This window comes from Heterodontus francisci, chromosome 6, assembly GCF_036365525.1.
Source record: "Heterodontus francisci isolate sHetFra1 chromosome 6, sHetFra1.hap1, whole genome shotgun sequence".
NCBI classification, from domain to species: Eukaryota; Metazoa; Chordata; class Chondrichthyes; order Heterodontiformes; family Heterodontidae; genus Heterodontus; species Heterodontus francisci.
Window position 1 is genome coordinate 60001794 of NC_090376.1, and position 24992 is coordinate 60026785.

The 24992-nt window shown below is 44.7% G+C and overlaps 1 protein-coding gene across 3 annotated transcripts in view; it reads left to right on the plus strand.

Moving 5' to 3' along the window:
• pdgfd (platelet derived growth factor d) overlaps nt 1-24992 on the plus strand; it is a 215649-nt gene that overhangs the window by 127886 nt on the left and 62771 nt on the right. For 2 of the 3 annotated variants that reach the window (XM_068033754.1, XM_068033755.1), the window contains exon 4: nt 16835-16894. The exons of the other annotated variant lie outside the window; for it this stretch is intronic. In XM_068033754.1, the coding sequence (XP_067889855.1) occupies nt 16835-16894 (60 nt within the window). The remainder of the gene's footprint in view (nt 1-16834; nt 16895-24992) is intronic. 3 annotated transcript variants of the gene reach the window in all.

Below are 24992 nucleotides of genomic sequence, written 5' to 3' on the forward strand. Positions count from 1 at the left end.
CTGAATATGCAAAGCATTTGTAATGCAATAGATGAACTAATGGCACAAATAGAGATACATTGTTTAGATCTAATCACCATTACAAAGTGGACAAGGTTAGGAAATAAATATTCCAGGATACATAACATTTCGAAAAGACAGACAGAATGGAAAAGGAGGAGGAGTAGCCCCAATAGTAAAGGATTGCATAAGGACAGTCGTGAGAAAGGATCTTGGCTCAGAAGATCAGGAATTAGAATCAGTAAGGGTGGAGATTAGGAATAACAAGAGTCAGAAAATGCTGGTGGGTTTCATTTATAGGCCCCTTAACAATAGAAACATAGAACATAGAAAAATAGGAGCAGGAGTAGGTCATTCGGCCCTTCGAGCCTGCTCCACCATTCAATACGATCATGGCTGATCATCCAAACTCAGTAACCTGTTCCCACTTTCTCCCCGTATCCCTTGATCCCATTAGCCTATATCTATATCTAACTCTTTCTTGAATATATTTAATGATTTGGCCTCAACAGCTTTCTGTGGTAGTTATACAGATAGACTGAGCAATAAGCAAAAAATAATTTGAGCTCAAAATAAAGGCAATTAATAATTGTTAGGGACTTTAATCTTCATATAGTCTGGACTAATTAAATTGGCAAAGATGGTCTGGAAGATGAGTTTGTAGAATGCTTTCATGACAGATTCCTGGAACTATGCGTTGTGGAACCAACTAGGGCTAAAGCTATTTTAGTTCTAGTATTGTGCAATGAGGAGTGGTTTAATTAGCAATCTCATAGTAAAAAAAAACACTGGGAATAAGTGATCACAATACAATTGAATTCCATATTAAGTGGAATAGTGAGAAACATTTAAAGAAACAATTCAAAAAGTTCAACAAAAATGTATTCCATTAAAAAACAAAAATTCAGCAAGAAAAATCCATCCATAGCTTACTAAGGAGGTTAAGGATAGTATTAGATTAAAAGAAGAGGCTTGAAATGTGGGAAAGAATAGTAGTAGGCCTGAGGTTTGGGAGTGTTTTAGAAACCAGCAAACGGGCCACCCAAATGTTAATAAAAATGAAAAAAATTGAATATGAAAGTAAACTGGTCATGAATATGAAAAGATTGTAACAGCTGTTACAAGTATATAAAAAGGAAGAGAGTAGCTAAAGTAAACGTTTGTCCCTTATAGGCAGAGACAGGAGAAATTATCATGGGGAATGACAAAATGACAGACATTGAACAAATGTTTTGTGTCTGTCCTCATAGCAGAAGACACAAATTAGATACTAGATATAAAGGGTAACTGAGGGCCTGATCAGAGTGAGGAACTTAAAGTATTAGCAGAGAAAAAGTATTGGAGAAACTTAAGGGACAAAAAGCCAGCAAATCACCAGGACCTGATGGCCTACATCCTTGGGTTCTAAAAGAGGTAGCTACAGAGATAGTGGATGAGCTGGTTATGATTTTCTAAAATGCCCTAGATTCTAGAACATTCCCAGCAGATTTGAAGTTGGCAAATGTTACTTCGCTGTTCAAGAAAGGAGGGAGAGAGAAAACGGGGAACTCCAGGCCAGTTAGCCTGACATCTGTCATCGGAAAAATGCTGGAAGCTATTATTAAGGAAGTCTTAACAAAGCACTTAGCAAATCATAGTATGATCAGACGAAGTCAACTGGTTTTACAAAAGGGAAATTGTGTTTGACAAATCTATTAGAGTTTTTTGAGGATGTAACTAGAAGGGTCGATAAAGTAGAACCAGTAGGTGTAGCATACTTGGGTTTCCACAAGGCATGTGATAAGGTGCAACACAGAAGGTTAATACAGAAGTTAAGGGCTCATGGAGTTGGAGGCAATATATTATCATAGATAGAGAATTAGTTAACAGACAGAAAGCAGGGAGTAGGGATAAACGGGCATTTTCAAGATGGCAGGCAGTGAATAGTGGAGTGCCGCAAGGATCAATGCTGGGTGCTCAGCTATTTACAATCTATATTAATGACTTAGACAAAGAGATTGAGAGTCATGTATCTATATTTGCTGGCGATACAAAGCTAGGTGGGAATATAAGCTGTGGGGAAAACACAAAGAGACTGCAAAAAGATATAGATAGGCTAAGTGAGCAGGCAACAAGGCAGCAGATGGAGTATAATGTGGGAAGTGTGAGGTTTAATGGAATCATTATACAGCTAGGTATCATGATCTGAACAATCAAATCAGCTACTGAAATTATACAAAGATCAGCTCCATAATGAATACTTTTATTTCCATATACAGCAAGGGATGAGAAAACTGGGAATTAATCAGAAAGCATTCATCAGAATGGTTGTAAAATAGAAAAACAGAAATTTTTTTAAAGGCGTGTAACTTGTAAATGTTGATGTTCAGAGGGACTTGGGTATATTCAACAAGGAACAGAGAAAGTTAGCATGCAAGTACAGTAAGCAATTAGAAAGGCAAATGGCATGTTGGCCTTTATTGCAAGGGGATTGGAGTACAAGAATAAGGAAGGCTTACTACAATTGTACAGGGCTTTGTTGAGACCACATTTGGAGTACTGTGTGCGGTTTCGGTCTCCATATTTAAGGAAGGATATACTTGCATTGGAGGCAGTACAGCGAAGGTTCACTTGATTGGCTCCACGAATGAGAGGGTTGTCCTATGATGAGAGGCTAAGAATATAGGAACTGAAGTAAGCCATTCAGCCCATCGAACCTGCTCTGCCATTCAATACGATCATGGCTGATCATCCACTTCAATGACTTTTTCCCACACTATCCCCATATCCCTTTATGTCATTGGTATTTCGAAATCTGTCAATCTCTGCTTTAAACATACTCAAAGACTAAACTTCCACAGCCCTCCGGGGTAGAGAATTCTAAAAATTCACAACTTTCTGAGGGCAGAAATTTCTCCTAATCTTGGTCCTAAGTGGCTTCACCCTTATTTTGAAATTGTGTCTCCTGGTTCTAGACTCCTCAACCAGAGGAAACATCTTAGCTGCATCTACCCTGTCTATCCCTTTAAGTATTTTGTAGGTTTCAATGAGATCACCTCTCATTCTTTGAAACTCTAGAGAATACAGGCCCAGTTTTCCTAATCTCTCTTCATAGGACAGCCCTGCCATCCTGGGAACAAGTCTGGTGAACATTCATTGCACTCCCTCTATGGCAAAAATATCCTTCCTAAGGTAAGGCGACCAAAACTGCACACAGTACCAGGTGCAGTCTAACTTATGTTCTATACAATTAAAGCAAGACTTTGCTACTCCTGTACTCAAATCCTCTTACGATAAATGCTAACATACCATTAGATGTCCTAATAGCTTGCTGCACCTGCATGTTAGCTTTCAGTGATTTATTGATGAGGACACCCAGGTCCCTTTGTACATCTACACTTTCTAATCTCTTACCATTTAAGAAATACTCTGCACATCTATTCCTCCGACTAAAGTGGATAACCTCACATTTTTCCACATTACATTCCATCTGCCATGTTCTTGCCTACTTACTCAGACTGGCCAAATCCCCTTGAAGCCGCCTTGCATCTTCCTCACAACACACTTTCCCACCTGGTTTTGTGTCATCCGTGAACTTGGAAATATTACATTTAGTCCCCACATCCAAATCATTGTTATATATTGTGAACAGCTGAGGCCCAAGTACTGATCCTTGTAGTACCCTACTAGTCACAGCCTGCCAATGCGAGAATGCCCCGTTTATTCCTACTCTCTGTTTTCTGCCTGTTAACCAATCCTTAATCCATGCCAGTATACTACCTCCTATGCCATGTACTTTAATTTTACTAACCAACCTCCTGTGGAGGACTTTATCAAAAGCCTTCTGAAAATCCAAGTATACTACATCCACCGACTCCCCTTTATCAATTCTGTTAGTAACATCCACAAAAAACTCCAACAGGTTCATCAAGCATGATTTCTCATCCATAAATCCATGTTGACTGTGCCCAATCAGATTATTATTATCCAAGTGTCCATTTATCACAATCTTTAGAATAGATTCTAGCATTTTCCCTACTACTAATGTAAGGCTAACAGGTCTGTAGTTCCATTTTCTCTCTCCCTCCTTTCTTAAATAGTGGGCTGACATGTGCTACCTTCCAATCTGCAGGAACTGTTCCAGAATCTACAGAATTTTGGAAGATGATCACCAATGCATCCACTATCTCCATAGCTACCTCTTTCAACACTCTGGGATGTAGAATATCAGGTCATGGGGACTTATCAGCCTTCAGCCCCATTAATTTCTCCAATACAACCTTCCTACTAATATTAATTTCCTTCAATTCTTCATTCTCCCTAGCCCTTTGGATCTCTAATTCTGGGAGATTTCTTGTATCTTCCTCTGTGAAGACAGACACAAAGTAATCATTTAGTTTCGCTGTCATTTCTCTATTCCCCATTATAAATTCTCCTGACTCTTCCTGTAATAGACCCACATTTATCTTAGCCAAACATTTCCTTTTTATGTACCAATAGAAGCTTTTACAGTCTGTTTTTATGTTTTTTGCTAGTTTACATTCATATTCTATTCACCCTTTATCAGTTTCTTCATCCTCCTTTGCTGTATTCTAAAATCCTCCCAACCCTCAGGTTTACTCTAGCAACTTTGTAGGCCTTTTCTTTTAATCTTATACAAAACTTCCTTAACTTCTTTTGTTAGCCACAGTTGATTGACTTTACTTTTTGGATTTTTATGCCTTGAAGGAATGTATAGTTGCTGTAAACTATGTAATAATTATTTAATTGTACTGTCATAATTTAATGTATTTTCCCAATCCACCTCAGCCAATTTGCCCCTTATACCTTCATAATTTCCTTTGTTCAAATTTAACACCCTGGCTTCAGATTGAACTACCTTACTTTCAAACATAATGTAATATTCTATCATATTATGGTCACTCATCCCTAAAGGTTCTTTTACAACAAGGATTATTAATTAGCCCTGAGTAATTAGCTCTGAGTATTAGGCTGAGCAAATTAGGTCTATACTGTCTGGAGTTTAGAAGAATGAGAGGTGATCTCATTGAAACATACAAGATTCTGAAGGGGCTTGACAGGGTAGACACTGAGAGGTTGTTCCCTGGCTGGGGAATCTAGAACATGGGGACACAGTCTCAGGATAAGGAACCAATCATTTAGGACTGAGATGAGGAGAAATTTCTTCACTCAAAAGGTTGTGAATTCTTGGAATTCTCTACCCCAGAGGGTTGTTGATGTTGCATTGTTGAATATATTTAAGGCTCGGATGGACAGAATTTTGGTCTCTCAGAGAATCAAGGGATATGGGGAATAGACAGGAAAGTGCAGTTGAGGCTGAGGATCAGCCATGATTGTATTGAATGGCAGAGCAGGCTCGATGGACTTTACGTCTGTTCCTATTTCTTATGTCCTTATGTTCCAAGTGGATGATGTAAAGTTTTTCATGAACACTTTAATCAAATGTTGCTCAGACTTGTACATGAAAAACAGCATCATATAGAAGGACATAACATACTATCTCAGTTATATCCTATGCAAATGGCCTGTGAAAAGGCCAGAAGTCAGATAAAGAAAGACCACATGATAAATTTTGTATGGTTGTGCTCCTGAAATGGAGCCTTATTCACTGAGGATGTGGGTTCAGAGAATTGGGCATGGAGGTTATTTTGCTTTACACCCTACTTTAAGACATAATAATAAGTAACCACCAGGTAATTGGGAGTACCATAAATCGGGTACACTGACCTCCATGCATGATTCTTAATCTATGCTCCCATTTAGTGAGGCTGTATGCCAGCAGCCTTTCAAAATTCACTCTGTAGATATATAAACAGACCTATGGATAACCTTTAATCTCAGGTTAACTACAAATTAGTTTAACGTCAAAATAAATATATTCTATTCCTCCTCACCCCACCTTGTAACTGATATATATCTTCCCCTGTTTACATTCCATCCCACATGACTCACCATTCCCATAGCTGAGAGAGTAGGCAGATGATCTGTTCTCAGGATTATGTCATTACTGCATCAAGTCAGTCATAAGATTGACCGTACCCTCTGGTTTTTCCCTTCATCCTGTGGGAAATTTTGGCATCAGCTCCAGATGGTCCAGCTTGGACTGGAGCTCATCAAATGAGAAATGACATGGGAAAACATATTGTACCATTTCATAGATAACATTAGCGGATTGCCTTTTGGCATTACTCAAGATCATTTGAGTTTTATGTAACATTATTATCAAGGCTACAGATTTACGTGCAATTTAACTTCCTAAACATTATTTTGGGAGTGTTAGTGGTATTTTCAGTTTCAAATTTGATATTTGTGTATCAATTGTAAATCAGCTTCCTTTAATTATTGTTGTGTGTAGGTAATTTTATCCTTTAACCAATTTTAAAGCTCCCGATACACAGGAAGATGTCCCAGATGCCAGGTAAATAGGCGGTATATGGTAGTACAAGGCTGAGATTACATAGAATGTACAGCACAGAAATAGGCCATTTAGCCCAACTGGTCCATGCTGGTGCTTATGCTCCATAAGAGCCTTTACCCATCCTTCTTTATCAGCATGATCTTCTATTCCTTTTTCCACCATATGTTTATTTTAAATGCATCTATGCTATTCACTTCAAATACTCCTTTTGGTAGGTTACACATTCTAACTACCATCTGGATACTCCCTATTGGATTTTTTAGTGACTATCTTATATTTACGGACTCTAGTTTTTGGCTTCCCCACAAGTAAAAACATTTCTTCTACATCTAATCTATGAGACGCTTTTGTAACTTTAATGACTTCTATCAGATCAACCCCTAATCTCATTTCTAGAGAAAAGAGCCCAAGTCTGTTCAATCTTTCATGATAGCTATGGCGTCTCATTTTGGTGTCATGCTTGTTGATTTTTTTTTGCACCTTCTCCAGTTCCTCGATATCTTTTTGATAACATTGTTCCTGCCACGTGGTGATATGTGGGTGGTTCCCACTTTTCAACTCCCCACCTGACTGCAGCAAGTGTGTTTTGATATTAGGGTTCAACCCTTTGTTGTTTTATTTGTCAAATAACCAGTGACAGGTTTTCTTGTAGGTTTAAAAACAGTAAATCAATTGTTTCTTGATCAATACGCCTTGTCCTGAAATTGTCGCAACCACATCCACTCATGCATTCTTTCACACACACACGCACAAGAAGAGACAGATAGAGGGAGAAAAAGGAGACAGTGATTATAAGTACGGTGACAGGGGTGGTAGGGGGGAGCGGTGCAGGAAGATCACGGTAGATCTGTTGAATTCTCTTGGAAATCGAGTTCTCATTGGGTGCAGGCTTGAGGTGATTGTAGATTTCTCTCTTGGTTGAAAGTTCAGTTGAGGTCAGTGGGTCACTTTTAGTTCACTGGCATATGGTGTAGATGTAGGATTCTATAGCAGGGCACATGCCTTCTGGTTTGCTGGAAGCAAGCTTCTGGATGCTGCTTTTCTTCTTTCTCTTTCTGGACTGTCTCTCTCTTGGCTGCTTTCTTAAGGTAAAGCTGTGTTACTTCTCACCTCTTGGTAGGAGACGCTTTGGTCTCTTCCCCATAGTGATCGCACAATGGCCCAGGACATGGCTACTTCACACCTTCCTTGTTTCAGAAGAAGCCATTCAATTCTGGAATGATTTAGGATGGGTGCAGCATGGGTACAATTGAATATTTTCCTTTGTCCCTTTCAGACAGTTTGAATATACGAAGGCCAATCCCATTTTCTTCGGTGGCCATTTTGGAGCATTGTTTACTTTTAAAATAACGGCCCATTTTTTAAAAGACTAGGTCAGTTTTTATAACTCTTCAGATTTAGTCCATAATTTGTATCATTGCACTTCTTAGGCTGAATGTTGCTTTCCTGGTGGGCGGAAAAAATGGCAGCCCGCAAGCAAGGGCTATGCGCTGCCATGATGCCGCGATCGTGTATGCGGCATCTCATTTAAATATGCAAGATGGACCGCCCCCACAATCACGTCACGGGGGTGGCCTCAGCGATGCCGTGAACACCGTCAACTGCATCTGCGCAGGCGCTGGCACCATTTTAAAAGGGCTGCCAGACCTGCCCAGAGACTGCAGAATTGAACCCCCCCCCACACTACACTGCAAATATCTGTGTGCCCCAATGCCCTCACAAAAAAACAGATTGCAGAGTTGCCCTCTTCTCCACACACACCACCCCCCCCACACACACAACTGCACAAAGTGCAGAGGTCACGCCTTCCTCCCACCTACACTACAAATGCAGAGCTGACCCCGTCTACCCATCACTACAGTAAAAATCCTAAGATCCTCCCTCCCCACCTCAGTGGTGCCAGCTTTCCCTGGATGGGAAAGTGAAGGCGCAAGTGCTACCCATGACATGGAAGAGCCAGAACTGCAGATAAGATCATGGGGAATTGTATTTAAATGCATTCATGACCTTTATTTAAATATTTAAAGTTGGGTCCCATTACCGAGTGGCGAGGGGGCTGCCACGGAGCCTCGCTGCTGCTGGGAAGATTGGGCCCGGCAATCCCGGCCTCGGGCTCTGTGGCAGGCCACTGCTGCTCTGATCTTCTGGCCTCCCCCCCCACCCCAGCCACGGAGCCCGAAGTCAGGAGCTGAACAAAATTCAGTCCTTGTGTGCATGATGCTATGGAGATCAGAAATATGCATAGTACTCCAATTGTGGTCTAACCAAGGTTCCATAGGAGTTTAACATAGCTTCCCTGCTTTTCGGTTTTATCCTTCTAGAAATAAACCCCGGTACTTTTCTTTTTTTATGGCCATATTGACCTGTGTTGTTACTTTTAGTGAATTGTGTATCTGTACTACTTGAACCCTTTGCTCCCCGACTCCATTTACGTTTATTTACGTGGTCTCTTTATTCATACTACCAAAAGGCACCATCTCACACTTATCTAATTGGAATTGATTTGCAAATTACAAAGATGTTTAATAACACATTCTTGTATGCTGCCACAATCCTCTTCAGTATTAACTTCTTTCTTCTTTTGGCCTCCTTGTCTCGAGAGACAATGGGTAAGCGCCTGGAGGAGGTCAATTTTTTTACTCAGAGGGCGGTGAATCTTTGGTATTCTCTGCCCCAGAGGGCTGTGGAGGCTCAGTCGTTGAGTATGTTCAAGGCTGAAATTGAGAGATTTCTAAATATTAAAAACATCAAGGGTTACGGGGATAGTGCAGGAAAATGGTGTTGAAGTAGATCAACCATGAATGATGGGGCAGGATCGAAGGGCTGAATGGCCTACTCCTGCTCCTGTTTCTTATGTTCATATGTTCTAATGACACCTTCCATCACTTTGCTGATGATCGAGAGTAGATTGATGGGGCGGTAAGTGACCGGATTGGATTTGTCCTGCGTTTTGTGGACAGGACAAACCCGGGCAATTTTCCACATTGTCGGGTAGTTGTCATTGTTGTAGCTGTACAAGTCTTCAGTACTACTGCCAGATGTTGTCAGGGCCTTTAGCCTTTTCTGTGTCCAGTTCCTTCAGCTGTTTCTTGATATCACATGGAGTGAATCAACTTGGCTGAAGACTGACATCTGAGATGGTGGTACTTTAGGAGGAGGCCGAGATGGATCATCCACTTGGCACTTCTACCTCAAGATGTTTGCAAATGCTTCAGCCTTGTCTTTTGTACTGATGTGCTGAGCTCCCCCATCATTCAGGAAGGGGATGTTTCTGAAGCCTCCTCATCTGGCTAGTTGAGATACCAGATCTGTTCTGAGTCTCTCCCATTTAGCTTGGTGTTAGTGCCACACAACACAATGGAGTAGAGGCCTGCTTTAGGTCAGGAAAAAGAACCCGACCCGAATCCGGCCAAACCACAGCGGACCCGAGCCCGACCCGCCCCGAGTCCCTCCGATTCTGCTCCGAGCCCGACCCAACCCGAACCCGCCCTGACTCGACCCGACCCTAGCCCGACCTGACCATCCCTTTACTTAGCTTCCTGACACCGAACCTGCAAGAAGCTGCAGCGCATGCGCGATGACGTCGTAGTGATGTCACTCACTCACTGCACAGACTCAGTTTCGTCCTGGACTCCAAGCTCAGGTAAGTTTTTTATTTTTAACACTTACCAGCAGAGCACTTACTATGTGTGCCCGGCCTGACCCGACCCAACTTGACCTGGACTCGGCCCGACCCGTACCGAGCCCGAAAGCTGGCCCCAGAAGATGGGCCCGACCCGACCCGAACCTGACACATGTCGTCGGGTCCCGTCGGTTTTGGGTTGGGTAGCAGGCCTCTACAATGGAGGGTGTCCTCAGTGTGAAGACAGGACTTCGTCTCTACAAGGACTATACGGTGGTCACTCCTACCAATACTGTCATGGACAGATGCATCTGCGGCAGGCAGATTGGTGAGGATGAGGTCAAGTAGATTTTTCCTTCTTGTTGGTTCTCTCACCACCACCGCAGGTCTGGCAGATATGTCTTTCAGGGCTCTGACAGCTTGGTAAGTCATAGTGCTACTGAGCCACTCTTGGTGATGATCATTGAAGTTAAGTACATTAGGCGGAATTTAATGGTGTCTGATGGAGCAGGAAGCGAGGTGGAGTGCTAGCGGTAGAACCGTGAGGGCGCTGTTTTGGAAGTTCGCCGTTGGGAAGTCTGTGTTACATTATGCTGGTGGCGGGGAGGCAGCAAGGCAGTGATGCTGTAGGGAAGTGGCGGGAAGTCAATTTTAATAGTCAAAGAAGTACTTAAATCTCATTTACATGCAATTAAATGAAAAGTAATGCTACCTTGCGAATTAAATGTGTGGCGCACGGGGATCATGGGATTAGTCATTATCAGATCGACCAGTGAAAGGTGGCAGCATCCAGGCGAGGTCTCATGTACTGAGGGGTCGGTCAGCCATGGGGGAGATGCCTTTCATTGGAGTGGAAACTTTTACAGAAAGGGCAGAGGAGGCCATTGCAATCATTTAGTGGGGCAGCTCAGAGGAGCTGAGGGGCAGACATTAGCATTAGTTGCCTCTCAGCAAGGCAAGCAGAGGTGCAGTGCCACTGGCACCAGGTAGACCACGAAGGCCTAGGACCAACTGGAGGACATCTCATGCAAGGGCAGTGACCAGCAAAGAGGGATTGAAATAGCCATGGGACACATCCACCCAGGTCTTCTGAGCCCCTGCGCAGAGCAGGAGTGGCGCAGCGGGAGGGTATCTCAGGTGCCAGAGGCACCAATGCTCAGCAGCAAGAGGGTCAGCTTTTGGCTGGGTAAGCCATAAAAGGAAGCCAAGTGCAATGGCAGCAGGACCAAGTCCCAAGGCAGGGCCAACTATAGCCCAGAAATTTCCAGAATCGCAGGAACTACCCAAATGTCAGAGCGCTAGTGCCAACGAAGATCTTGGCTGTCAAAAGAGGCTGTCACCAACCTGTGCACAATGCTACAGAGTGATTTGCGACCCAGGGGAATTCGTGGGCACCCAATGCCAGTCACGCTGAAAGTCATGGCTGTGTTGAAGTTCTACACATACGGCTCCTGCCAGGGATGCACAGGAATTATGTGCAGGGTCTCCTAGGCCACAGTTCACCACTGCATTAAGGAGGTCACCAATGCATTGTGCAAAAGGGCCGGAAAGCTCATGTGCTACTGCACTGACCCTGATAACCAGGCAGAGAGGTCTATTGGCTTCGGGGCCATTGCAGGATTTTCACAGACTCAGGGTGCAATCAATTGCACCCATGTGGCAATGAAAGCTCCTTCAGTGCAGCCTGTGGCCTTCATTAACAGGAAGGGGTTATTCAATCAACGTCCAAGTGGTCTGCGGGCACCAAAAGCGCATCCTGCATGTGTGTTCCCCCTTCCCTAGGAGCATTCACAATGCTTATGTTCTTCAACACTCCCAGGTGCCAGCTGTTCCAGACTCCAACATGCCTTCAGGGATAGATCCTTGGGGCAAGGGGAACCCACTCAAGACGTGGCTGCTGACACCAGTGAGGAACACTCACACTGAGCCGAGGAATGTTACAGTGCCTGCCACTGCTCAACCTGGAAGCATACAAGATGGAGCATACAATTGGCCTGCTGAAGATGAGAGTCCATTGTCTAGACCATTCTGGTGGTGCGTTGCAGTATGCCCCAGCAAGGGTTTCCATATCATTGTTGTCTACTGTGCTCTGCATAACCTAGCGCAGCAGAGAACTTGGATGAGACACATTCCTCATCTGAGGAGGAGGATGTGGAGGAGGGGCAGAGCAGGTCAGCAGGATGTGCTGCCTGCACCAGAGGCCAGAGCCATGCAGAGACACACACGGGAAGCTCATGCCACATGCATTCACACCTGCTTCCAGCAGGCATGAGGTCCTTGAGATGCCTGCTGCATAAAACTACAACCCATGTTGCCATTACATCACCTTACACTTAGTACTTAACAGCATCCGTCACCCAGCTTCTCCATGTGTGTTGCCCCATCCATGGAGAAGACCAGACTCCATCTCCCCCCTAACAGGTAAGCAGATGAGGGTGCAAAGGTGTACATAGCAAGAGACAAGGCAACATTCACTGTATAAATCACCTAAAACCAAAGCAAAAACACTATTTACTGAAATATAACAACCAATCATAAACATGTACAGACTATTAACACCTGTGCACTCCTGGTGTTTCTAGGTGCTCCTTCTAATGTCCTTCCATGTGCTCCTACGAGGTACAAATCTCTGCACGCAGCTGAGGTGGAGGCAGGCTGCTGGTCGTGCTACCCCATGGCCTGTGATGACCTTGGTGGCCATCCTCTGGTTGCCTGAGCCCTGGAGGGCCACGGCATACTGAGGGTCTTCCACACAGGTGCAGGAACCTCCACTGTTGCTGTGGCTGCAGGAGGCACTTGGGTCACTGGCAGAGGGGCTGAGGAGTGCCCATCCACCCTCAGAGCGCCTTGAGGAGCCCCCAGATGTGGTAGGTTGCTGCTCCTCCTCCTGCTCGGTGCACAATGCCACCTCTTTGTCTACTGGAGATGAAGGTGCACCTGGAGGAAAGACCAGGTGCCTCTTCCCCCTTACAGCTGGCCACTGCTGCATAGAACTCATGGCCAAAGTGATAGTATGCAGGTCTGTGCCCATATCCAGCACCACTGAGTGGTCTGCTGAACCTGGATCTCCATGAGGGTTGCCAGCCTCTCGAAGGAGGAAACCATGCGCTCATATGCCTGAGACATGGCAGAACTCATGGCCAGGATGGACTCTTCCATTGTCCACTCAAGGTTGCACATTGCCTCTGGCAGCTCCTCCAGGCGTTCCCCTGCATCTCCTGTAGGGGACATGTGGCCGAAACCAGAGGTCTATCATCAGCCTGGGGCTCAGCATGGACCGGGTCCCCAACTCTGCCTGTCAGGACCTTCAGTTGTCCCAGCTTCTGTCAGCTGGTCCTTTGCATCTGTGAGGTACTCACCAACTTGTGACCCAAATCTAATCGCAAATGCGGTGTCACCAACGTGAATCTATCCGTGCTGGTGGAGGATGCAGGGGAATGATGTGACGGTGAATCCTATGAGGAATTGTCATCCTCCTCCATAGAGATGGACTGCAAGGTCCCAGTTGAGGCAGCACCCATCCTTCCTGAGTGCAGAAATCTGCATAGGAGAACACAAACAGTTATGACTAAGGCCTTCCCATTCCCTCCTCCCATCCATGCCTGCTGTGCGCTTCCTTGCTGTCTAGCGGTGGACACCAAGCTCGAGGCCTCTTCACTCTCTTCGCTCTGCACTCCTGTCTCATCATCCGCTATTGCATGGCCGCCCTCCATCCATCTTGGCCGTCTCTTTTGCGTTCTGTGCTGTTTCCACCTGCAGGCATAAGAGGAAGATGAGTCTCCACACAATGATCAGCTGGCCACCTAATCAGCTGGCATCTCTCTAAGACATAGGAACTAGGAGCAGGAGTAGCCATTCGGCCCCTCAAACCTACTCCGCTATTCAATTAGATTATGGCTGGCCTTCTACCTCAACGTCATTTTCCTGCACTATCCCCATATCCCTTAATATCTTTAATATCTAGAAATCTATTGATCTCTGTCTTGAACATACTCAATGACTGAGCCTCCACAGCCCTCTGGGGTAGAGAAATCCACAGAGTTACCACCCTCTGAGTGAAGCAATTCCCCCTCATCTCAGTCCTAAATAACCTACCCCTTATTCTGAGACTATGTCCCCTAGATCTAGACTTCCCAGCCAGAGGAAACATCCTTCTTGCATAAACCCCGTTGAGCCCTGTAAGAATTTTGTATGTTTGAATGAGATCATCTCTCATTCTTCTAAACTCTAGAGAATATAGGCCCAGTCTCCTCAATCTCTCCTCATAGGACAATCCCGCCATCTCAGGAATCAGTCTGGTGAAACTTCGTTGCACTCCCTCTATGGCAAGTAGGCAAGGAGACCAAAAACTGTACACAATACTCCAGGTGCGGTTTCACCAAGGCCCTTTATAATTGCAGCAAGACTTCTTTACTCCTGTACTCAAATCCTCTTGCAATAAAGGCCAATTTAACATTTGCCTTCCTAATTGCTTGCTGCACCTGCATGTTAGCTTTCGGTGACTTATGAACAAGGACACCCAAGTCCCTTTGGGCATCAACACTTCCCAGCCTCTCACCATTTAAGAAATACTCTGCATTTCTGACATGATGGGGGATCCCAGAAGTCTCATCCATTTGTCTACTCTCATGGGACTTGAAGAACGCAGCCAATGAGTGGCAGATGTCAGTCGCCCACATACAGCCATTGATCATGAGGCAGCCAGTGGTGGCACACAAAATTCGTTCACCCGCCTGGCCGGTCCCTCCCCATGTTGAAACCCATCGCATGTTGCCCGGATGAAAGCCATAGCGTTCTAAGCATTTAGTTACACTCAACCTGATAGTGCAGAGGAAGTCATTGACCTGCAAATGACAGTGTGCCATGTATGCTGCTGGACCCTATAGCTGCTGACCTCCAGTGCCATCTCTGTCCAGGCTTTCTTGGCCAGGTGGGAAGCTTTCTTCATCCGTAGGGAGCAGCACTTCCTGAAATTCCCATGCAGCTTGGAAGAGACCCTGCAGTGAAGCATTGCTGAACCGTGGGGCCACTCTTCGTCTGCCCTGTGACATTCTCCTTCTCACAGCCATCTGTGACACTCTATTGTTGGTGCTCTGCACACAGATTGTTGGGGGTGGGGGGGGAATGTTGATTCTCGAAGGGCAGCACAGAAGATGAGAGCCCTTCAGGCACAGCACAGATGAGGAGAGCTCTTCAGGAACCTCAAGGTCGCACCTCTCAGTGGCTCCCATGGCAACCCAGGATATATCAAGAACTCTGCAGTGAGGTGTGGCTGCCATTTAAAAATGATGCCAGCACCTGCTCTCATATCAGCTGATGCCAGTTTTGGCACCTTCCTGTCCGCCCCCAGCACCTGATTGGCCAGGCCCTGAGCCTCCATCTTGCAAATTAGCCAGCTGCCGTGTAATGGCATTCAGCTGGCCGCTTCTACCCAAGTGGCAATGCCGGCCCCTTCCAGGTCCACTGCCGAGACCCCGACCACTGGCATTAAATTTCACCTATTTCTGTGCCCTTGCTACCCTCTGTGCTTCTTCCAAGTGGTGTTCAACTTGGAGGAACACTGACTTATCAGTTGAAGGAGGGTGGTAGGTGGTAATCAGCAGGAGATTTCCTTGCCAATATTTGGTCTGATGCAATGAGACTTCATGGGGTCTGGAGTCAATGTTGAGGATCCCAGGGCCACTCCCTCCCAACTGTTTACTACTGTGCCGTCACCTCTGGTGGGTCTGTCTTGCCAGTGGGACATGACATACCTTGGGATGATGATGGAGGAGTCTGGGACATTGGCTGTAAGGTATGGTTTGATTCTCCCAGTTTTTGCACATCCCCAGATGTTATTGAGGTGGACTTTGCAGGGTCGACTCGGCTGGGTGTGGCTTCTTCAAGCATAGTGTGCCTTTTCTTGATCTAGTTATTGGCATGCCCTGAAAAAATATCTTGTTATACTATATTATAAAATATAAGGAATTGCACTTATGAATAAGGGTCTGAACATGGCAAAGGCATATAGATTGGAAGTTAATTTAGGCTGTGATTGTGGAGCAAGGCTGTGAGAAGGAAACAGAAACCATGAAATGTTTGGATATTAAAGGACCAGCTGTGAGGGGAAGTTGTTCTGAGGTGTGTTTTAAAATTGGAGTATTCAGGCAATCTGGATTCTAGTCCCACATTCGACTCTGTTTCTTCCCCTGAAATTTAACCAACATCATATTCAGTACAAATAAATAGTTGTGAGACAGTCCAACATGGTCAAATCCATTCCATGAAGCTAAGACTTTATATTTATTATGAGTCCCAATTTGGCATAATGATACATATGCATACAACAACATTGCTGCAATGAGTCCTTTCAAAACTTACTTCATAAAAAGCCTTTAAAACATTCATTTTACAACATTCTAAACCGCTAATATGGAGAGTTTTGACATGATGTATATATTGAGCCCTACAGCAAAGCAAAAAATCAGCTGTCAACCAGAAAATTGAAAGCATCACATTTCACAAAATGTATCAAAATGTGTTGAAGATGTCCTTTCTTTATAAATTGATCTCATTTCAAGTGTGAGTAATATCATGCAATTTTCCTTTATACTACAAAAAGCCACAACCACTATAGCAAAATCACAGCATTAGAGGGACATTAATGAATTTAGTGCTAGCATTCAGTACTATGTGTAGCCTCCCCCATTAGGAAGATGGCATTGAGCACTTTCATTGCAAAGCTGCTGGCTTTATTAACAACTTGAACAAGGAGGGAGATCAGTATTCTGGAAATTTATTTCATTCCGTTTCAGGACGATTTACAGCCACAACCCTCAAAATCGAACTGGGAGGCAGTCACAAGTTCTGTTTCGGTAAGTAATTTTTAGCCCTGTTCCGTGCCAAAGCATTTAACAAATCCAGAAATACCCATAAGATAGTATCGGGGTAGGCCAATTATCCTCTCAAACCTCTTTCGCCATTCAATGAGATCATGGCTGACTTCATAAACCTGCCTTTGCCCCATATTCCTTAATACCTTTGGATAGCAAAAATCTATCAATTTCAGATTTAAAATCAACAATTGATCTAACATCAATTGTCATTTGTGGAAGAGAGTTCCAAACTTCTACCACACTTTGTGTTTAGAAGTGTTTCTAATTTCATGCCTGAAAGAACTGGCTCTAATTTTTAGATTCTGACCCCAGTCCTAGACACTCCAACTAGCGAAAACAGTTTGTCTACCTTATCTATTTTGAAAACTTTGATGAAATCACCCTTAAACTTCTAAATTCCAGGGAAATAACACTAGTTTGTGTTATCTCACTTGGAAACTAACCCTTGAAATCCAGGTATCATTCTGGTAAATTTATGTTGCACTCCCTCCAAGGTGTGTTTCCTTCCTAAGGTGTGGTGCCCAGAACTAATCACAGTACTCCAGGTGTGGTCTAACCAGGGCTTAGGCATGACTTCTACCCTGTTGTATTCTAGACCACAAGATATAAAGGCCAGCAATCCATTAGCCTTTTTCATTATTTTCTGTACTTGTTCATGACATTTTAATGATCAACATTTCTGCACCCCCAAGTCTTATAGAGTCATCGAGAGTTATAAAGTCATTATGGCACAGAAGGAGATAATTTGACCCATCAAGTCCATGCTGGCTCTCCGTAGAGCAATCCAGTCAGTTCCATTCTTCCACTCTATCCCTAGAGCCCTGCCAGTGTATTTCCCTCAAGTACTCATCCAATTTCCTCTTAAAATCATTCATTGTCTTCACTTCTCCCACCCTTGTAGGCAACAAGTTCAATGTCATTAGCATTTTCTGTGTAAAAAGGTTCTTCCTCACATCCGCCCCCCTGCATCTTTTGCCAAAACCGTCAATCTGTGTCCCCTAGTCCTTGTACCATCTGCTAATGGGAACAGCTTTTCTTTGCCTACCTTATCTAAAGCTGTCATAGTCTTGTACACTTTCATCAGATCTCCCTTCAACCTCCTTTGCTCGAAGGAGAACAACCCCAGATTCTACAACCTAACCATGCAGCTAAATTCCCTCATCTCTGGAACCATTCTGGTAAATCTCCTCTGCATCATCTCAAGGACCTTCACATCCTTCCTTAAGTGTGGTGACCAGAACTGGACTTAATGCTCAAGTTGTGGCCTCACCGGAGCTTTATAAAGCTTCAGCATAACTTCCCTCCTTTTCTGCTCAATACTTCTATTTATGAAGCCCAAGATCCCATATGCTTTCCTAAGTACTCTCATCTATGCACATGAACCCTGTTATGGACAGGTGGTAAGGGTATGGGTGGTTCCCACTGTTCATCTCCCAACTGACCGCAATCATATTTTGTTTAAAATGATGAGTTAGCCTTTGAGTGTTTTACTTGACAAATAAACAGACAGTGACAGGTTTTCTTGTAGGTTTAAAACAGAAGATTAATCATTTATTGAACAATATTCATTCCCCAAAATGTTCGCAACACCACTCACACCGTATCCATTCTCACATACACTCTCGAGAGAAGATAGATAGAAAGTAAAGGGTAAGAGTTCAAGGTATAGTAGGTGATCGTAGTTTATTGTAAACCTGTTGAATCTTCGAAGTAGAACAGTCTTTTTAAAGGTGCAGGTCTGGGTTGTTTGTAGTCTTGAATTTGCTGAGGTGTTGTAGATTTCTGGTGGTTAAGATTTCAGACTGGAGGTGGCAATCACTTTCAGTTTATTTTATTTATTTTTATTTATTTAGAGATACAGCACTGAAACGGGCCCTTCGGCCCACCGAGTCTGTGCCGACCAAGAACCACCCATTTATACTAACCCTACAGTAATCCCATATTCCCTACCATCTACCTACACTAGGGGCAATTTACAATGGCCAATTTACCTATCACCTGCAAGTCTTTGGCAGTGGGAGGAAACCGGAGCACCCGGCGAAAACCCACGCCGTCACAGGGAGAACTTGCAAACTCCGCACAGGCAGTACCCAGAATTGAACCCGGGTCCCTGGAGCTGTGAGGCTACGGTGCTAACCACTGCACCACTGTGCCGCCCTCTGCTGTACTAGGTTGAAGTGTAGAATCAGCAGCAGGGCTTCTTCTTGTTTAGGCTGGGTCTTTCCACAGCCCTTGCTGGACTCCTTCTGTGAGGTCATTGTGATCTCTCTCCAGACGGTTACCTTTTCAGGTCACAATTCATCATTAGCATTTCTAGTACCTGACACATGGTCTTCTCCCCTGGTGTGACCACTCAATGGACCAGGATGTGGGATCCATGACCATCCATTAATGTCTGGATGAGTATAATCCTGTTATGATGTGGCTACTTCATGCCTTCTTTGCTTCAGAATAAACCATTCAATTCAGGAATGACTTTTGATGATTTCAGGATGGGTGTTATTGAGACCTCTTAGTCTGGACTGTATCCTTTTGTCCTTAACAGACAGTGAGGCAGTGTTCGAATACACAGGCCAGGTCATCTGACCTTCAGTGACCGTTGTTTGCAGCATTGTCCACTTTTTTTTTTAAGTTAAAGTCAATTTTATAGAGTCCACCTTGCGGGGAGGCGGTGGTGTAGTGGTAATATCACTGGACTAGTAACCCAGAGACTGAGGGTATTGATCTGGAGACATGGGTTAGAATCCCCACAGCAGAAGGTGGAATTTGAATTTAATTAATAAATATCTGGAATTAAAAGCTAGTCTAATGATGGCCATGAAACCATTGTCGATTGTTGTAAAAACCCATCTGGTTCACTAATGTCCTTTAGGGAAGGAAATCTGCTGTCCTTACCTGATCTGGCCTACATGTGACTCCAGGCCCACAGCAATGTGGTTAACTCTTACATGTCCTCTGAAATGGCCTAGCAAGCCTCTCAGTTGTACCTAACTGCTACGAAGTCAATAAAAAGGAATGAAACTGCACAGACCACCCTGCATTGACTTAGGCACCAGAAACAACAATGGCAAACCCAGCCCTGTTGACCCTGCAAAGTCCTCCTGACTAACATCTGGGGGCTTGTGCCAAAGTTGGGAGAGCTGTCCCACAGACTAGTCAAGCAACAGCCTGACATAGTCATACTCATAGAATCATACCTTAACGACAATGTCCCAGACACTGCAATCACTATCCCTGGGTATGCTCTGTCCCACCGGCAGGACAGACCCAGCAGAGGGGGCAGGACAGTGGTCTACAGTAGGGAGGGAGTTGTCCTGGGAGTCCTCAACATCGACTCTGGACCCCATGAAGTCTCATGGCATCAGGTCAAACATGGGTAAGGTAACCTCCTACTGATTACCACCTACCGCCCTCCCTCAGCTGATGACTCAGTACTCCTCCATGTTGAACACCACTTGGGAGGAAGCACTGAGGGTGGCCAGGGCACAAAATATACTCTGAGTGGGGGACTTCAATGTTCATCACCAAGAGTGGCTCGGTAGCACCACTACTGACCGAGCTGGTCGAGTACTAAAGGACATAGCTGCTAGACTGGGTCTGCAGCAGGTGGTGGGGGAACCAACAAGAGGGGAAATTATACTTGGCCTTGTCCTCACCAATCTGCCTGTCGCAGATGCATCTGTCCAAGACTGTATTGGTCGGAGTGACCACCACACAGTCCTTGTGGAGACGAAGTCCCGCCTTCACATTGAGGATACCGCCCATCGTGTTGTGTGGCACTATCACCGTGCTAAATGGGATAGATTTCGAACAGATCTAGCAATGCAAAACTGGGTATCCATGAGGTGCTGTGGGCCATCAGCAGGAGCAGAATTGTACTCAACCACAATCTGTAACCTCATGGCCCGGCATATCCCCCACTCTACCATTACCATCAAGCCAGGAGACCAACCCTGGTTCAATGAAGAGTGCAGGAGGGCATGCCAGGAGCAGCACCAGGCATACCTCAAAATGAGGTGTCAACCTGGTGAAGCTACAACCCAGGACTACTTGCATGCCAAACTGCATAAGCAGCATGCAATAGACAGAGCTAAGCAATCCAATAACCAACGAATTAGATCTAAGGTCTGCAGTCCTGCCACATCCAGTCGTGAATGGTGGTGGACAATTAAACAACTATCTGGAGGAGGTGGCTCCACAAATATCCCCATCCTCAATGATGGGGGAGCCCAAAACATCAGTGGGAAAGATAAGGCAGAAGCATTTGCAACAATCTTCAACCAGAAGTGCCAAGTTGATGATCCATCTCGGCCCCCTCCTGAAGTCCCCAGCATTACAGATGCCAGACTTCAGCCAATTCGATTCACACCGTGTGATATCAAGAAACGACTGAAGGCACTGGATACTGCAAAGGCTATGGATCCTGACAATATTCCGGCAATAGTACTGAAGACCTGTGCTCCAGAACTTGCCGCACCCCTAGTCAAGCTGTTCCAGTATAGCTACAACACTGGCATCTACCCGGCAATGTGGAAAATTGCCCAGGTGTGTCCTGTACACAAAAGCAGGAAAAGTCCAACCCGGCCAATTACCGCCCCATCAGTCTACTCTCAATCATCAGTAAAGTGATGGAAGGTGTCATCAACAGTGCCATCAAGCAGTATTTGCTTAGCAATGACCTGCTCAGTGATGCTCAGTTTGGGTTCCGCCATAGCCACTCAGCTCCTGACCACATTACAGCCTTGGTTCAAACATGGACAAAAGAGCTGAACTCAAGAGGTGAGGTGAGAATGAATGCCCTTGACATCAAGGCAGCATTTGACCGAGTATGGTATCAAGGAGCCCTAGTAAAACTGGAGTCAATTGGAATCAGGGGGAAAACTCTCTGCTGGTTGGAGTCATACCTAGCGCAAAGGAAGATGGCTGTGGTTGTTGGAGGTCAATCATCTGAGCTCCGGGACATCACTGCAGGAGTTCGTCAGGGTGGTGTCCTCGGCCCAACCATCTTCAGCTGCTTCATCAATGACCTTCCTTCTATCATAAGGTCAGAAGTGGGGATGTTCGCTGATGATTGCAGCAATGCTCAGCACCATTTGCGACTCCTCAAATACTGAAGCAGTCTGTGTAGAAATGCAGCAAGACCTGGACAATATCCAGGCTTGGGCTGATAAGTGGCAAGGAATATTTGTGCCACACAAGTGCCAGGCAATGACCATCTCCAACAAGAGAGAATCTAACCATCTCCCCTTGACATTCAATGGCCATCGCTGAATCCCCGACTATCAACATCTTAGGGGCTACCATTGACCAGAAACTGAACTGGATTAGCCATATAAATACCGTGGCTACAAGAGCAGGGTCAGAGGCCAGGAATCCTGAGGCAAGTAACTCACTCCTGACTCCCCAAAGCCTGTCCACCATCGACAAGGCACAAGTCAGGAGTGTGATGGAATACTCTCCACTTGCCTGGATGGGTGCAGCTCCAACAACACTCAAGAAGCTCGACACCATCCAGGACTAAGCAGCCCGCTTGATTGGCACCCCATCTACAAACATTCACTCCCTCCACCACCGACGCACAGTGGCAGCAGTGTGTACCATCTACATGATGCACTGCAGCAATGCACCAAGGCTCCTTAGACAGCACCTTCCAAACACACGACCTCTACCACCTCGAAGGACAAGAGCAGCAGATGCATGGGAACGTCACCACCTGCAAGTGGTGATCCCGTCCAAGTCACACACCATCCTGACTTATATCACCGTTCCTTTACTGTTTCTGGGTCAAAATCCTGGAACTCCCTTCCGAACAGCACTGTGGGTGTACCTACCCCATATGGAATGCAGTGGTTCAAGAAGGCAGCTCACCACCACCTTCTCAAGGGCAATTAGGGATGGACAATAAATGCTGGCATAGCCAGTGACACCGACATCCCATGAATGAATAAAAAAAATAAAGCTTGTATCTTAAAAGTAGGAATATATGTCTTTACTGGGCATGACAACCCTCAGGTCCCTCTGTCCCTGCACACTCTTTAGAACTCTGCCGTTATGTCTATATTGCCTCTCCCTATCCCTTCTTCTCAAAAGCATTACCTCACACTTGTCTGCCCATTCTGCTAGCCTATCTCTGTCTGGTTGCAGTTGATTGGTATCATCCTCACTGTTTGGATCAACTGAAAGTTTGGTATCATCCATATTCTAATATGCAAGTCATTTACATGTATTGAACAAGCAGTGGTCCTTGCACCGACCCGTAACGAACACCATTGTTTACCATCCTCCAGTCGGAAAAACAACCGTTTACCACAGCTCGCTGTTCTCTGTCCTTAAGCCAATTTTTTATCTAAGCTGACACTACCCCTCCTATTCCACGAGCCTTAAATTTGTTAACATGCCTTTTAAGTGCTACTTTGTCATACGCTTTCTTAAAATACATATAGACAACAACCACTGCATTTCCTTCATCAACCTTTTCCGTTACTTGATCAAAAAATTCATATAGATTAGTCAAACGTGATCTGTCTTTTACAAATCTGTGCTGGCTCTCCTTAATTAACTCAAACCTCTCCAACTGCCTGTTACTTTTTTCCCCTGATTATTCTCTCTAAAACCTTACCCAGCACTAATGTTAAACTGACTGGCCTTCTGTAACTAGGAATGTCCTTGCACCCTTTCTTGAACAAGGGTATCACATTTGCCGCTTTCTAATCCTCTTGTACCTCCCCCTTACATTTAGGGAAGATTTGAAGATTATGGCTATCCCTTTCGTTATCTTCACCCCCACTTCCCTTCACAATCTGGGATGCAAGCCTTCTGGACCAGGCAACTTATCCACTCTAAGCACAGCCAGCCTTTCCAGTGCATCCTGCATATCAATATTCACTGTCCATTACCTCTACCAACTCCACTTCTACCGATATTTTGTCAGCATCCTCTTCCTTAGTAAACACCAATACAAAGTACCCATTAAGTATTCTAGCCTTGCCCTGCACCTCTAAGCATATATCACCTTCTTTGTCCCTAATAGACCCCACCCTGCCTCTTATTACACGCTGACTATTTACATGCTGGTAAAAAATGTTTGGGTTCCCTTCTATGTTAACTGCCATTCTATTCTCATGTTTTCTCTTTGCCAGTCTTATTTTCCTCTTCACTTCCCCTCTCAATTTATTGTATTTGGCCTGGTTCTCACTTGAAGAATTCACCTGACATGTATCATACACCGTTTTTGTTTCATCATATTCTCTATCTCCCTTATCATCCAAGGACCCCTGGCTTTGGTTTGCCTGTCTTTCCCTCTTGTTGGAATGTACCTAGCCTGTACCTGAAACATCTCCTTCTCAAAAATCACCCATTGTTCTGTTACAGTTTTTCCTGTTAAACATTAGTTCCATTTTATGTTGGCTAGATACCCATTGATGTTAGCCCTCTTCCAATTTTGAAATTCTACTTTATATTGTGCCTTGCTGTTCTCTATTACTGATCTAAACCTTATGATACAATGATCACTGTTACCCAAGTGATCCCCCAAAAACAGTTTGTCCACTTGTCCCACCTCATTCCCCAGCACCAGATCCAGCAATGCCTTCTTCCCAGTTGGACCAAGAAGTTATCCTGAATACATTTCAGAAATTTCTTCCCTTCCATTCCCTTTATTCTAACATTATTCCAATCGATATTTAGGTAATTAATTAAAGTCCCCCAGAATCACCACTCTATAATTCTTGCACGTTTCTGTGATTTCCTGCAAATTTGCTCCTCTCTCTCTCTCATTCTCACTATTTGGAGGCCTCTCGAATACCCGCAGAGCATGATCATACCCTTTTTGCTCCTCAACTCTAACCAAATGGACTCTATCTTTGTCCCCTCAAGGACATCCTCTCTTTCCAACACTACAATGTCTTCCCCAATCAGTACTGCTACCCCACCTCCCATTTTTCTTCTCTTTTCTGAACACATTGTCTCCCTGAATATTGAGCATTTGGTCCTCACCATTTTTAAGCCAGGTTTCCATTATTGCCACTACATCATATTTGCACATGGCTATTTGTGCAACTAAACCTGTCTTTATATT